Genomic DNA, 14,160 nt, shown 5'->3' with positions numbered 1-14,160 from the left:
CGGATCTGTGACCTATGATTTACCTGCCATTGGGACTAGGATTTCTCCGTGTGAGACCTCCTTTTTAGATAGGTTAGGACCAGCCAAAAATCATAGTTTTATGTGTGTTATGCTGGATCTTAATCTTTAGATGTGTTTATTATTACTTATATTTATTAAGAAACAAGTTTTGTTTCAAATTGATTTGATGTAAAAATGTACATACATTATTATTATTATTATGCTATTGAAAACAAAAATAAGTACACTATTATTATGAAATTTTACTACAATATTAACCATTGATTTTTTTTTACCTCTTTAAAATACAAATCTAAGCACAAACATGCTTAATCAAATCCATGTTTTTTGTTGAGTAAACAATGATAAACACATCTAGAGCATAAAACACTTAAAACTAAGATTTTTTTAGGGTCCTAAAAGGTGGCCTAACGAGAAAGGAGGCAGGATAATCCTCCTCCATGTAGATAATTTTTTTTTAAAAAGGACATTATCTCCCCACTGGGATTCAGCTCGTGAATGTCACCAAGTTGCGGGAATGTAAAGAATTCGAAACTCAAAAGTTGTCACGGAACCTTATGCATATCTCAGACTTATATATAGCAGGTAAAAAAGAAACAAAGAACTGATTGATCTTCACAAAATTTAAAAGGAGTGCTAAAAGGTGGAATTACATCGGCTTTCAGAAAAACTCATTACATGCAGAAAGAGACTATCCATCTGCATCACATTTTATTCTCTCAAGAGGTTAAATGAACAAAACAAGGAAAGCCTCCAATCAGCTAAAGGAAAAAAATTTACGAGTTGCAAAGCACATCAAAGCATTGCAGACACCCATCTGCTCTGTGCCAATTGAAGCACCACACGAGCAACCTGGAACAAAAGATGTATCATGGTACAGCCATTTGCAAGCAACTACTCAGACTGACTCATGAATCCACTGATGCATATATTGGAGCCGGCAAGAAGGGAAAAGGAGCAATTGAAGCGTGCGCAACAGGAGATCGTGCTTGAGTAGAAAGTGAAACTTTCAGAGGCTTGTTTTTGCACTCATTATCGTGCTTCTCTTCCATATGGCCATCCTCTAGAGGGAATTCAACAACTTCTCTTGCATATTCCTCCTGCAAATTAGGCAGTCGATGGAAAAGAAATCCTACCATAAATAGTGGGAGGTAGAGGAGGCTTCCATGAAACATCCTTCTTGCATTCTTTGCCGTGCGGTTAAGGTAAAATGATATGGAAGCAGCAGATAGGAACGACGTAAGAAGTGTTGACTCGAAACAGAACCATCCTGAAGTCATTCCCCCTGCAAGAAAGTTGATGCTCTAACAGAAAGTTGGATGTTGAAACTCTTGGTGCATGTGTGTGTGTGTAAGATTAATAACAGCATAAGCAACTTCGGACCATCAATGGCAAAAAAAAAATATGAACCCTCTAGAAAAATGAAAAATAGTTTCGTTCAGTTTCTGCTAGAAACAATAAATGAAAATTATTGAGGACCATATAGGGCAAAGGGAGCAACTTTTTACAGGCAAGACCAAGAATAGGGGTTATGGTTTGGTTTAACGGTTTGATAAAAAGAGGCCCCAGCATCCTCTTGGAACAATTTTAGTAGATAGGACCAATCTTAACCAATATCAATATTTAGTTAGACGTGTGGTATACATAAATAATATGGATGAATTGGAATGACATAATCAAATCCTCATTTTGAAATAAGTGGAAATTCCATGCCCATAACACGCAACCAATGATTAGATTACACTGGAAATAACATCAGGAAAAACCAAAGAATGACCCAAAGCTGTAACTTCTGGCAAACAACTTACAGTCATATGCAAAGAAGCCCACTGGAAGCAGATATAAACAATTACGTAAAGCCACTAAAGCCGTTCTTTCTCCAGAAGAATCAGAAAAGGAGAACATTCGGAACCTGAAAACAGACAACACATACTAAGCAATAATTATGAACCATCCTTTCATATTTAATCAGCCAAATTACACAAGACTGATACAAGCACATACCCTCCAGCAACATAATCATTTCGGCACAAATAAGCAAGTGCCATAAAATGTGGTATCTGCCAAAAGTAGAGGGCAGCAGGAAGAATCATCCCTCCAGGTGTAATCTCCCCAGAAGCTGCTGCCCACCTGAAACATCACATTGAGTACATCTTTGAATACATGAAAACAAACATGCAGGCACATTCATGGTAAAAGTCCAACAAAGATCAATTCTATATGCTTCATGAAAAGATACAAATGACAAAGATGACAAACAATGACAAAAGTCAGAAAACATGTATGAAATACTTCTATTGTAAGCCAAAAAAGGAGTATCAAGATCATTATAATTTAAAAGGTGTTGATTATAATGAGCCTCAGAGCCTGCTTACACAAAAAACAGAAACAAGAGCCACCAATGCTATTTTAAATTTTTAAGGAGTGGATAGCATGAGCCAATTATGATCAATTACTGATATAGCCAAAGCTTGTTGCAATATTGATCTCCACAATATATTGATGAGGCAATTTCTGGGGATATGTTAAGATTTTCTATATATCTCTGTCAAATTTGGGCATCTCAAAAAAATTGAAAAAAAAAAAAAAGAACAGATGTCTTTCCATGAAGGATGGGGAAACCACCCTCGGAATTAGAGACCTAGTTGCGCTAACTAAGCCTGCCGTACTTACGCTTGCTTTCCCAATGATGTAAACCCGTGGTGCACCCCTTGCCCCCAGGGAGTCGCCCGGCTTCGGCTGAGCAAGGGCTTATCCCTTGCTCTCATTAATGCAGGGGGTTTGACATTTATGGAAATGGAACCCTGACCCTGTCTAGTGGCCAAGGCCCCCTCCACTGCACCAAACCCCTTGAGGCTAGAAAAGAACAAATGTTATTTTTGGTAAAATTACATAAATGATAGAAAAGTTTGCAAAACAAAAATAAAGAAGAAAGGATATTTAAAATATATAATAAAATAAAAATTTTGATAACATAGTGACAAAAATGTCATATGCCAATAATATTATCATATTTTAAGTTAGCATAATTGAGAATATCAAAAAAATATATTTTTTTAATTCTCTGGATGTTCATGACCATGAGGTAGAATGACTCATTCACTCAGACACCTTGGACACCCTCCACCCCGCCCCCCAAAGAAAAAGAGAGAGAAAGGAACCACGAGTCAAAATTATTATCCCTCCAATACTCTAACCAATGTTGTTAAAATAGATTCACAAGGTGAACCTCTTTTTCAAACAATCCAACAAATTCAAATGAATAGAATCTGATTGAACTGGTCAAGCTTTTAATGTTTTTTTTAACTAAATTAAAAAAGGAGAGTATAAATTTAAAGGTATTTTTGCAAAATGGTCCCTGCATTATTGGCCCTTTGCAAAAAGGACCCAGTTTTATGCCTTTTGGCAAAAACGTCCCTTGCCTTTATCACCGTTAGTGCAAGTCCGTCCTTCTGTTAAAAGTCTGTTAGGCTAACCATGGTTAGATGGCTAATGCTAACTTACTATTATACCCCCATAAATTATAATTCCAAACTATACTGAATGTCTGAACCATCTCTCTCTCTCTCTAAAGGGGTATGGAATCTCTGCGAAAATGGATTATGGTCATAAATGCTTTTGGTTTCTCAATGAAGTTTGGGTTTCGGAACTAGGGGTTGTAAATCTCTGTAAAACATTGAGCTTCTGCATTACCCGAAGTGGAGACAAAAATATTTTAGATAGGGTTTTCTTATTGACATTGCAATCGCATCCCCACCACTAGGCAAACGGTTTTCCTTGATTAGTATTAACAAACAACATGAAGGAATGAAATATTTCTCCCATTGTCTGCCATGTTTTTTGTGGAAGACTGGGTGAAGATTTTAGAGCTTGAAGACTATCTTCAGATCATGGTGGATACTATGCACATGAAGCAGGTGGGCATTATGCTACAGAAATTCACAAATTGAATATTTTTCTCTTTATTATTGATGTTTGGGTAATGAATTGCATATACTTCTATATTTTGTTTCAGCTAGAATTTGAAAGCTTAGCACTTTGAAGAATATGTATTCATAGGACTTTTATTTTTCTTTTTTATTTTGGTAGGTTAACTTCAGTACAAGGGAGGCTTCTGAAGCACAATACAGACCCTCTAATTTTTTAAGCTACCAAGGATTTAAGACGTGAGAACCAAATGAGAACAGTCATTTTGTTGCATTATACAGTCATTTTCAAGTGCTTTTACAAATTAGTTTCTGTTTTGTTAGCAGTCCTTCTACAAGGGTAGAATCATCATTTTGTCTACCAAGGATTTAAGACCTGAGAACCAAATAAGAACAGTCATTTAGCAGCATTATACAGCCATTTTCAAGTGTTTTTACAAATTAGTTTCTGTTTTGTTAGTGGTCCTTTTATAAGGGAAGAATCATCATTTTGTCTACCCTTAAACGGTTACTGTTAGAGAACCAGGATGCTGTTAACCTCAGGGATGTTCTTGCAAGGGTTAACAAAAAGTCAGAGAGGTTTTTTGCCAAAACGTATAAGGGACCTTTTTGTAAAAGGCCAATAAGGCAGGGACACTGAAAACTTGAAATAGGAGAAAGCTCCTTACTAAGATCAGGATGAACAGTGAGCAAAAACGATCTTTAGTTTTTTTGGGGGTTTTGGGTTCTCAAATGGTCTTGTTTTCAGTGATTTTGATAGAAAACCAATAATTTTTTTTTTTGGAAATGCAATAATTAAATGTGCTTCCAGTAAAAAAAAACTAAAAAGGATGTGCTGTAAACTTTCAAATCCAGCACTTTCCAGCTAGGTTCTTCTTCCAGTAAAGCATGGGTTTTCTGTCACCATATTTTGGCATAGAAAAACAAAACTATGGTTTTTCAAAAAATTATGACCAAATTATGTTTTTTTAATTAGTGGAAAACACTAAAAAGGTATTGAAGACATAAAAAATGTCATGTTTCCCATTAGCCCTTTTTTTAAGTTTTTTGGTTCAAAACTTGACAACCGATTTAAGAAAAGAATTGAATCGATTCAATTGATTCTTCAATTTGGGTAATAGTTGTTAAAAATGTATATATACATAGTCTAAATACATATGTATATATATAATTATATATATAACTAGGTTAGTTTATTTTAAACTTTTGTTCTTGTTGAACTAGTCAACACTTGTTGACTAGTCAAAAAATAGTCATTGGGAGAGGTCCAACGGCTCTAAATCAGGGTTACTGGAAGCGTCATAGGACATGGGGAAGCGTGAAATTTGGCGCTTCCGAAATGTGCTGATAAGTGCCAAAAAATTTGGGAAGTGTGCTTCCCATTTAGAAGAAGCTTGGTTCCCCTTCAGGGGAAGTGCCACATTTCACGCTTCCCCATGTCCTATGGGACTTCGGGCTCACTTCTCTTTCTTTTTTTCATTTTTTCTTTTTTTTTTCTTTTTTTCCCCATTTTTCGCTTTTCCTCGCTTCTTAATTCACTTCCTAGGTCGCTTCCAACTCGCTTCCGAGAGGATTCCTGGTTCGCTTCTAAGCAGTGTTGTTAAAAGCGCAACTCACCTTGAAGCGAGGCCCTCTGCGCCTCAAGGCGCCAGCCTGAGGCATGAACAAAATATTATATTTTTCAGAAGTTTTTCATTTATATAATTAGTCTTCAGATATTTTTCAGTTAGATAATTAGTTTAAGAAGAAGAAGAAGTTATATTATATTTTTCAGAAGAAGAAGTTTTTCAATTATATAATTAGTTTTCAAATATTTTTCAGTTATATAATTAGTTTATATAATTAGTTTTCAGATATTTTTCGTTATATAATCAGTTTCTTAGTTACTTTTATATGTTAATCTCATATTTTTTAGTATTTATTTGGAATTTTTGAAGAAGTTATATTTTTCAGTTATATAATTAGTTTTTAGATATTTTTCAGTAATATAATTAGTTTTCAGATATTTTTCGTTATATAATCAGTTTCTTAGTTACTTTTATATGTTAATCTCATATTTTTTAGTATTTATTAGAGATTTTCGAAGAAGTTATATTTTTCAATTATATAATTAGTTTTCAGATATTTTTCAGTTATATAATTAGTTTTTAGATATTTTTCGTTATATAATCAGTTTCTTAGTTACTTTTATATGTTAATCTCATATTTTTTAGTATTTATTTGAGATTTTCTATTTCTTATTGGTTGTTGCTTCATCAATAAAGCATGTTTTTATTTATTTGTATTTTTAGATATTTTTTTAAAGTTTTCAAAAGAAAATTTTGAGGCTTACGCTTTACGCCTCGCTCAGTTTTTGGTGGATCGTCTCGCTATGCCTCAACGCTTTTCACAACACTGCTTCTAAGTCTCCCCGCGCTTCTCGCTTCTTAAATTTTTGGAAGTGCCTCGCTTCCCAAACCACTTCTCGCTCCCACTTCCTTGATTGACAACTTTGCTCTAAATAGAGTTGTTGATCCAACGACTCTTTGGAGCTCCCCATTTTTTTGTATATATAGGGGTGAAACCCCTCTCTTGTGTGATGCTTCTTGCATGAATTTTACATCAATAAAACATTATTTTTTACATTTGTGAGCATTATTTGTGTTAAAATATATTGTGTATATTTGATATACATACATTTTGGTCTTTTCTTATCATGTAATAAATACAGTCCATTAGGGACTATATTGCCATTTTATTTTAATTATTTTTTCACTTTTTTTGTTTTTTAATCATAGAAGACTGATGGGAGGTAGTCCAACTAGTCATTGGACTGCTCTCAACGGTCATATGGTTGGACTGCCTCCCTCTACTGTATGTGTGGCTCTATAAATAGAGCAACACTCTTGTAAAGATATGCTTTTTCAAGCATATTTGTTGAAGTTATAAATTTATTATTTTTACATTGTGGTGTTGTGAAGTTTATGTTTTGTATATCTCCTTTGTAATCGGTCCATTAGAGACCACATTGTGATTCGTGCACTTGTGTAGCCCTTTGTTAGCGTTGTGATTGCGCACATCTTGTTTCATTTAATGGTATCAAAGCCTTGGGCTCTTGTAGTGGTAAAAATCATCTTGAGTATACTCTCTTTGTGGTGGTGGTTATCATGCGTAGTTCTTTAACCTCAAGCTTATTTCTTCAACATGGGTGAAAGAGAATCCGCTTTTGTCATCTCTTACAAGCTCAACAAAAGCAACTACTTGACGTGGGCTACCGCAATGGAAAACCATATCAAGGAGAAAAAGCTTTGGGGTTTTGTTAGTAGAACAACTAATGAACCTCAACTAAAGCTAACGAGAAGAGAAGGAGATCAAACCAAAGTTCTTTCTGAAGAAGAAAATGAGAAGGCTTTGCAAGAATATCAAGACAAAATGAAAGTTCGGGAGGCTAATAACGCTCAAATACTCTCATGGTTTATGAATACCATAGAGTTCAAGATGGACACCAACATCATAAAATTCAAAAAGGCATACGATACATGAATTTTTTAAAGAGTGCATTCATCCAAAAGGATATGGCTAGACTATATTATCTTCAAGACAAGGTAAGTACTACTAAACAAGGGAATAAAAGTATTAAAGATTTTTATGGTCTCTTGTCTCCTATTTGGGATGAGTTGGCTATGTTGGAACCAAAATGGGAAGGTGCGGCTATTGAGATAAGAAAACAACAAGCTAAAACAGAAAATCTTTTATCTTTCATATATGGTCTTCGACCAGAATTTTATCAAGTTAGGTTCTCTTTATTTCATAATACCTCGACTCCTTATATAAGTGATGTTCTTGCTCAAATATGTCAAGAAGAAAGAAGACTTAGAATACACAAGTCTAGCGATGAGGTGCTTGGCGTATGAAAACCCGAAAGCTTTGTAAAGTCTTATAAACCTCCTCATTTTGAGAAAAAATTCAATGGAGAATAATAGGGGTGGATACAATGGGGGAGGATACAAGGGTGGTAAAATTAATTGTCACTATTGTAAAAAATCGGGACATATAAAGCCGGATTGTCTGAAACACAAAAAAGTGGCCGCGGTGAATAAAGAGACTCCAATACATGAATAAACAAGAAAAGCGGACAACTTTAATGATTTGACGATTGTCCAAATTGCATAGGTCATTTCATAAATCCTAAAAGTCACTCCCTCTACATCCGGTGTCGTCATCATCTTTTTCTCTTCTCCTTCGGGTAAGTCTCTTCTCTCCAAACTATGGGGCATGTCTTCTAGTAATCCACAACGCATATCGAGATGGATTGTCACTATGTTCGAGAAGAATACTTGAAGGAAACGATTACTTTATCATATGTTTAGTTCGAGTTTCAGATTGCGGACTTCTTCACCAAAGCTCTTCCTCTATCACGATTTTTGTTTCTTCATAACAAACTTTCGATGATCTCACCGTAAGTTTGAGGGGGAGTGTTAAAATACATTATATATATATATATATACAATATACATATATCAAGGGTATTTTGGTTATTGTATATATTGTAATAAATATAATCCAATTTGGACTGTATTGTTCATTTGTTTGTCTTTTATTTCTTTTTGTTTTTTATTAAAACTGTTTTGGACTGTTGGGAAGCAGTGCAACTAGTTGTTGGACTGCTCCCAACGGTCATATTTAAATTCAGCCTCATTTTGCATACTAAAAGTTTCTAGAACAAACTTCAGCAACCAATCCTCTGACTGCTCACAATGACTTGTTAGAAAATCAGCAAAATTTAGAAGAGCAACGAAATAAATTATCTCACCCTATAAGTGGTGGAATGGCCCCAACAATTGCTCCAACCCATGTATTTGCGGGGTGTAATTGCTTTAAAGGAGTGTATACAAATGCATAAAGTGCAAGATTTGAAGCTGCCAATCCTGCTGCCAAAGCATTAGCCTGCACAGACCTTGACAAGGAACTTTCATAAGCAGTAGACTCAGTACATAAAACGTAAACAAAAATGGTTCATAAGCATGTCTAGGTAAAGCCAAAATTAACCAAATGATTAAACACCTTCCATGCTAATAAAGTTGTGCCAGCAAGCCCAATAGTAGACGCCCACATGACGGCATGAGGGACACCAAGACGCCCAGAAGGTAAAGGTCTTCCCATAGTTCTTTTCATCTTGGCATCATTAGATACCTCAAAAACCTGATAATCCAAATAGACAATGTTACTGCCAATTTGAATGACAGAAAAGATATATGATAATAATAAGGGTTAACCGGTTAAACTATGGAGCAGATAATGACTAGAAGTTATCCATTGATAAGTCCAAGTTCCAGCAGAAGTTGATTGCAGCCAAGGGCATGGAGTTCATGAGTGGTCTTTGACAAATAGAAACCAACGTCCAAGCGCTAACAGGATTCAATATATTAAAATAGTTGTGCTCTGCCTACAAATAGCTACTCTCTAGAGAATGTCAACACCATTACTAATGCAGTTTCCAGAAGTCAACTGATAAATGAATCTAATGCTCCCACCAAGCCCACTAGTAGAAGACCATGCCTTCACACAATAACCATATAAGTCATCCAAAAGATGTTCACACAACCATCAACATGAATAATGCATGGGCAACAAAGTCATAATCAAGCAATAAGTGTTCAACTTTATAACAGAAGATGCTTGTTTTCTCATCTTTGTTAAAATCGCCCAGTTGGGGCAATAGAAACAAAATAACTAGAATGACCTGGGCATTTATTTCTTTGACAAAAGGATTAAGATGGTTATGCTACCAACAAAGGGCAAAAAATATTTTTATACTTCAGGTGGATATTTGAAGTGACTAAGAAAGCAGCAGTTAAATAACTGAAAAAGTTGGCAGCTATTTGCTAATAGCCAATAGGTTGGGTGGTTTTTTCTAATTTAAACTTGAGATTTGAATCACATACATGCATGCACTATCACAGCATTATTGTCTACCACCGTGGTTGTTGGATCATTCATGAGGTACCTAACGATGCAAAATAGCACATAGTAGTGCATGAAGGCAATGCAACAGGCACGGCTATGCAGTGCACACTTAGCAGCACGCTTAATGGTTTAGTTCACATGCAAAAAGCGTTTGAATGTGCAGGCCATTAGTGCAGGCCATTGGCTCGGTTGAAAAATAATGTCATGTCATTGTTTAGAAAACAAAAGGTTGCCTTAGAGGGCGTTTGAATCACAGACAACGGAGAATGGAACAGCACATCCTGTCCGGTCGCGTCTGCAGACAGGACAGGACGTACTGTCCTTCCCTGTCCATGCAACAATAAAAAAAAGATTTTTTGTTTTTCTTTTGTAGGAGAGTGTCTGTTCTCCACTGTTCTGTGGGGGGCACAGAACAGCGGTGGACGTCAAATAAGCGTCCACAGGATGCACCAACTTAGTGCCAGCGCTTCCTCCATTTGCGTGGGCGCACGGATGCGCATGGGCCCATGCTCGGGGCGTCCTGTGGACGGGGATTCAGACGCCCCCTTAGTGTGCATGTAATGTTGGTCATGGCTGGCACCGTTAGTGTGCAACAGTAGCACAGTCATTAGCGGGCAACAGCACAGCAATGGCGGGTATACAGATCGCATGCAGTGCTGTGCTGCAGTACGATGTGCAAAGCTTGCAGCAGTGTGCATGAGGTATGCCAAGTAGAACCATTGACTTGCAATGCACATTGAAGCAGCACTGTGTGTGCATGTTTGAACATTGGAGCATATGTGCACATGCATGCACACACCCTAGGTACTCTTCTACTTGTTTTCATAAAAGCTTTTTCATTTCGAAAGGGATTTCACATCATGAAATACATGCAACTCATTAACCATTCTCAGGACCATACCTGATTTAGGGAGTTAGCAGAAGCAGCAACCATCATAGTACCAGCACACGTCCAGCATAATCCGGCAAAATCAATTGCATTGCTGCTGGCAAGGACATAACCTGCACCAGACGTAGCTACAACAAGTATGCTGGACAAAATGAGATATTTTAGTATGTAATATGTGTAATACAAACACATGCATGCACACGTACAATTGAAGGAAAAAGTTTTTCCACATCAAGAACTAAAAAAAATGGTCAGAATCATATAAACCGTAGCAGACTGCATATTAAACAAAATCGTTATTGACAAGAGAAAGTTGGGAATTACTACCATTCTAATGCAGCTAAAAGAAATAGTATAACAGTGTTGTGGTGCCATATATGCAACATCAAAAAGGGAGCTGATTGACGCAGCAAATTCTCCCAATAAACATAAAAGAAATAAGAAAAAGTAATTATACATACATACATACATACATACATACATACATACATACATACATACATACATACATACATACATACATATGTATGTATGGGTTAATAACTTAATAGTTGGTGCTATTAAAGGCACAAAACTATTGAGCTGGAAATCATAGGTTCAAGCTTTATCAACTCAATCTGACCATGAAGATGTGTTCAGCATTGTTTATTTGCAAAGTATCAAACATTGGATCGTGTTATTTCAATCTAAAAATATTAGTTTTTGAGTCAGTGAAATTTTAGTGCATTGTAGGCCATTGATTTTTGAAGCCCTTAAAAAACATGCATATGTATCACAATCACATAATTCAAAACTCATTTTCTACTAAACCTTGTAGATCACATCCATAAGGTCCAATCTACAAAAAAAAATAAACAAAAAGTATGAAAATAAGGTGATTTATAAGCAGTAGTTATGAGCCTTCAACAGCAAATTGAAGACATGGAAATAGTGAGCCATAAATCATGTGTTCAAGCTTTATTGACTCAATTTGACCACATCAATGTGTTCAGCAAGGTTTGTTTGCAAAGGATCAAACATTTGATCATGTTATTCAATCTAAAAATATGCTTCCCTGATTCATGAAATTTTAGTGCATTGTGGGCTGGCGATTTTTGAAGCCCTTAAGGGCGCGTTTGATTGTGTGTTTCGCACGTCACGCGGAATGCACACCGTGCCAAATGCTGGACCGTGCATCCCCGCATTCCAGGAATGGTGAAACAACATTCCACACACACACAAAGCCCTGAGAACAGAATGGTGGTAATGCTTTAAAATATAAAAATCGGGCAGAGGGGGGTTATACCCCGACTCCCCCTTCTCTCTCACAGGCTTTCAAATAAGTGATAGAAACTATTCACAATAAACATTAGTTTACATATTGCCATTCGATGTCAACAACATCACGCTCACAAGTACCTCTCCTTCCATGTTGCGTCCAGAATACCAGGCAATCTTTCCGAGAATGCGAGTCCCCATGAAATGTATGCATCCATTACAATACTTTCTAGTCACAGAAAATGCATGCCGCATGTCAATATGTCATGTTTAATCCACCACAGCTTAAATACAATATTGGTGACTTCCATCTATTGCAAACTCCTTCCATGACCATGCGCAATGTGTGACCAGCCATTTTCTTAACTACAGTACAAACTTCAAACTAACCATTCGAAATTTTGAACTCTAAAGCTTTATTTCTCCAACGTGTGGATCAGCTATTTAACAACAATCACAAATCCCAACCATGGTGATCCTCGCATACAGAGACACACTTGCTTCAACCAAAAAAATTAACAATGAAGGACTGGAAAACTCTCATAGGAAAAGAAAATTTTGCCAATGAGATGTTTTGATATGATAATTTTTCTAAAATGAAAAATTTTCACTTGTTTGGGTAGCATGAGAAAAATAAAATAGAAAATCTTAAAAAATGAAAGAGAGGAGGAGGAGGGTGGTGGTGGTGGAGCCTCTCCGGCCCGGGAGGTAGGTGGTGGTGGTGATAGTGGTGGTGGAGCTTCTTCAGTATCATTTTCTGAGAGATGGGTGATAGTGGGTGGTGGTGATGGATGGTGGGGAGGGCAGTTTTCCGGGAGGTGGGTGATTGCAGGTGGTGGTGGTGAGACGGATGGTGGTGGGTGGTGATCACCATTTTCTATTGGTAAAAAATATTTTTTCACCTCCCGTCTGGAGGAATGTTTCCTATCAAAAAAGCGTACTTTTTAGAAAAGCTCCCTCAGATAAAAAGTCTCTCTCGTTTAGAAGGGTCTGAAAAACAGTAAACTTCCCAACCTGCCCTAAATCCCAATTCCCCACCGGAAAACCTCTCCCCCATCCACTTCTTTTATGCATCATAGGTCCTTTCTTCTACCAGCAGAGAAACTTGAAACTCACAATATGAATCACTGAACCAATCAATTCATAAAGGAAGCCACTAACAAGGAATCTGCATTCCAGCCGCAAAAAGACATTATCCAACAAAGCGCAATGAATACATAGTTACCAAATTATATCGTTTATCAGTGTGAAAATTCGCCGAACTTTCCAATCTAAGGCATGTAATCGCCTAGCTCGAACCCGCACGACGCAAAATCTTATGATGGTGATGCTGATCGAACAAGAAATGAGAAAAAAGGATGGAAGGAAAAAACTGTCACAGAATCGGAAACCCTAACCTGAGGCGAGCCTTGGATAGCTCATAGTAGCAACGCCCGTAATGCCGAAGCGCCGCCAGCGGGCTTGCCGCCCTCCCGATCACCGACCCGTCCTCGAGCCCTATCCCCACAGAGGAAGGATTTGACGCGATTCCCCTCGGACGGGGAAGCGGGGGAAGCGACCCGTGGAGTCCGCCACCGATTGGCGGAGATGCCGGGGAATCGTGGCCATGTTGGAAGGCGAAGCGAGGGAAAATCCGTTTGAAGGAATCGGGGGAGAGGCGCGAGGTGTTCCTGAACATGGTTTCATCGAGGAAGAAAGCTTTCCTATGAAAAGTTCCCCCCCGAAAGGGAGACAGAGAGAGAGAGAGAGAGAGGGATCGGAAAATCAGCAGGGCACTCTCAAGAAGACGACTTCCCAGTTCCCGTTTGGTTGCGTATTGGATTTGGTAAGTGAATATTTTACTTTGATGGTGTGCCGAGAACGTAGGTCACACAGATACGGATACGACGCGGTTCGACACTGAACATGAGTTTAGTTTGCAATTTTAAAATTTAGGGCACGATGGCACGAGTTTTTAATATTTAACTTAGTACTTTTTTATGATTTCATTGTTTTAAAGATGTTTTTTCCAAGAAAAAATATATTTTTATGAACAGGAAAACTTGGTACCTTTATAGCTATCGATTTGGGATCACCAGAAAAAAACTATATACAAGTCAGATTTAAGCTATCCAAAAGTGG

The 14,160-nt window shown here is 37.2% G+C and overlaps 1 protein-coding gene across 1 annotated transcript; it reads right to left on the bottom strand.

The window, feature by feature from the left end:
- Window positions 1-629: 629 nt before the first annotated feature.
- On the bottom strand, window positions 630-13,846 carry LOC149821995 (protoheme IX farnesyltransferase, mitochondrial-like). The gene is made up of 7 exons (XM_089980839.1): window positions 13,437-13,846; window positions 10,795-10,924; window positions 8,991-9,128; window positions 8,740-8,873; window positions 2,026-2,151; window positions 1,830-1,933; window positions 630-1,306 (listed from the first exon to the last, which is right to left on the bottom strand). The coding sequence occupies exons 1-7, from the start codon at window positions 13,715-13,717 to the stop codon at window positions 930-932; spliced, it is 1,290 nt and encodes a 429-aa protein (XP_089836965.1). The 5' UTR covers window positions 13,718-13,846; the 3' UTR covers window positions 630-929.
- Window positions 13,847-14,160: the final 314 nt, after the last annotated feature.

Source organism: Nuphar pumila, chromosome 11 (genome assembly GCF_984573655.1).
Source record: "Nuphar pumila chromosome 11, dmNupPumi1.hap1.1, whole genome shotgun sequence".
Taxonomy (NCBI): Eukaryota; Viridiplantae; Streptophyta; class Magnoliopsida; order Nymphaeales; family Nymphaeaceae; genus Nuphar; species Nuphar pumila.
This window is presented reverse-complemented; position numbering and strand designations above follow the sequence as displayed.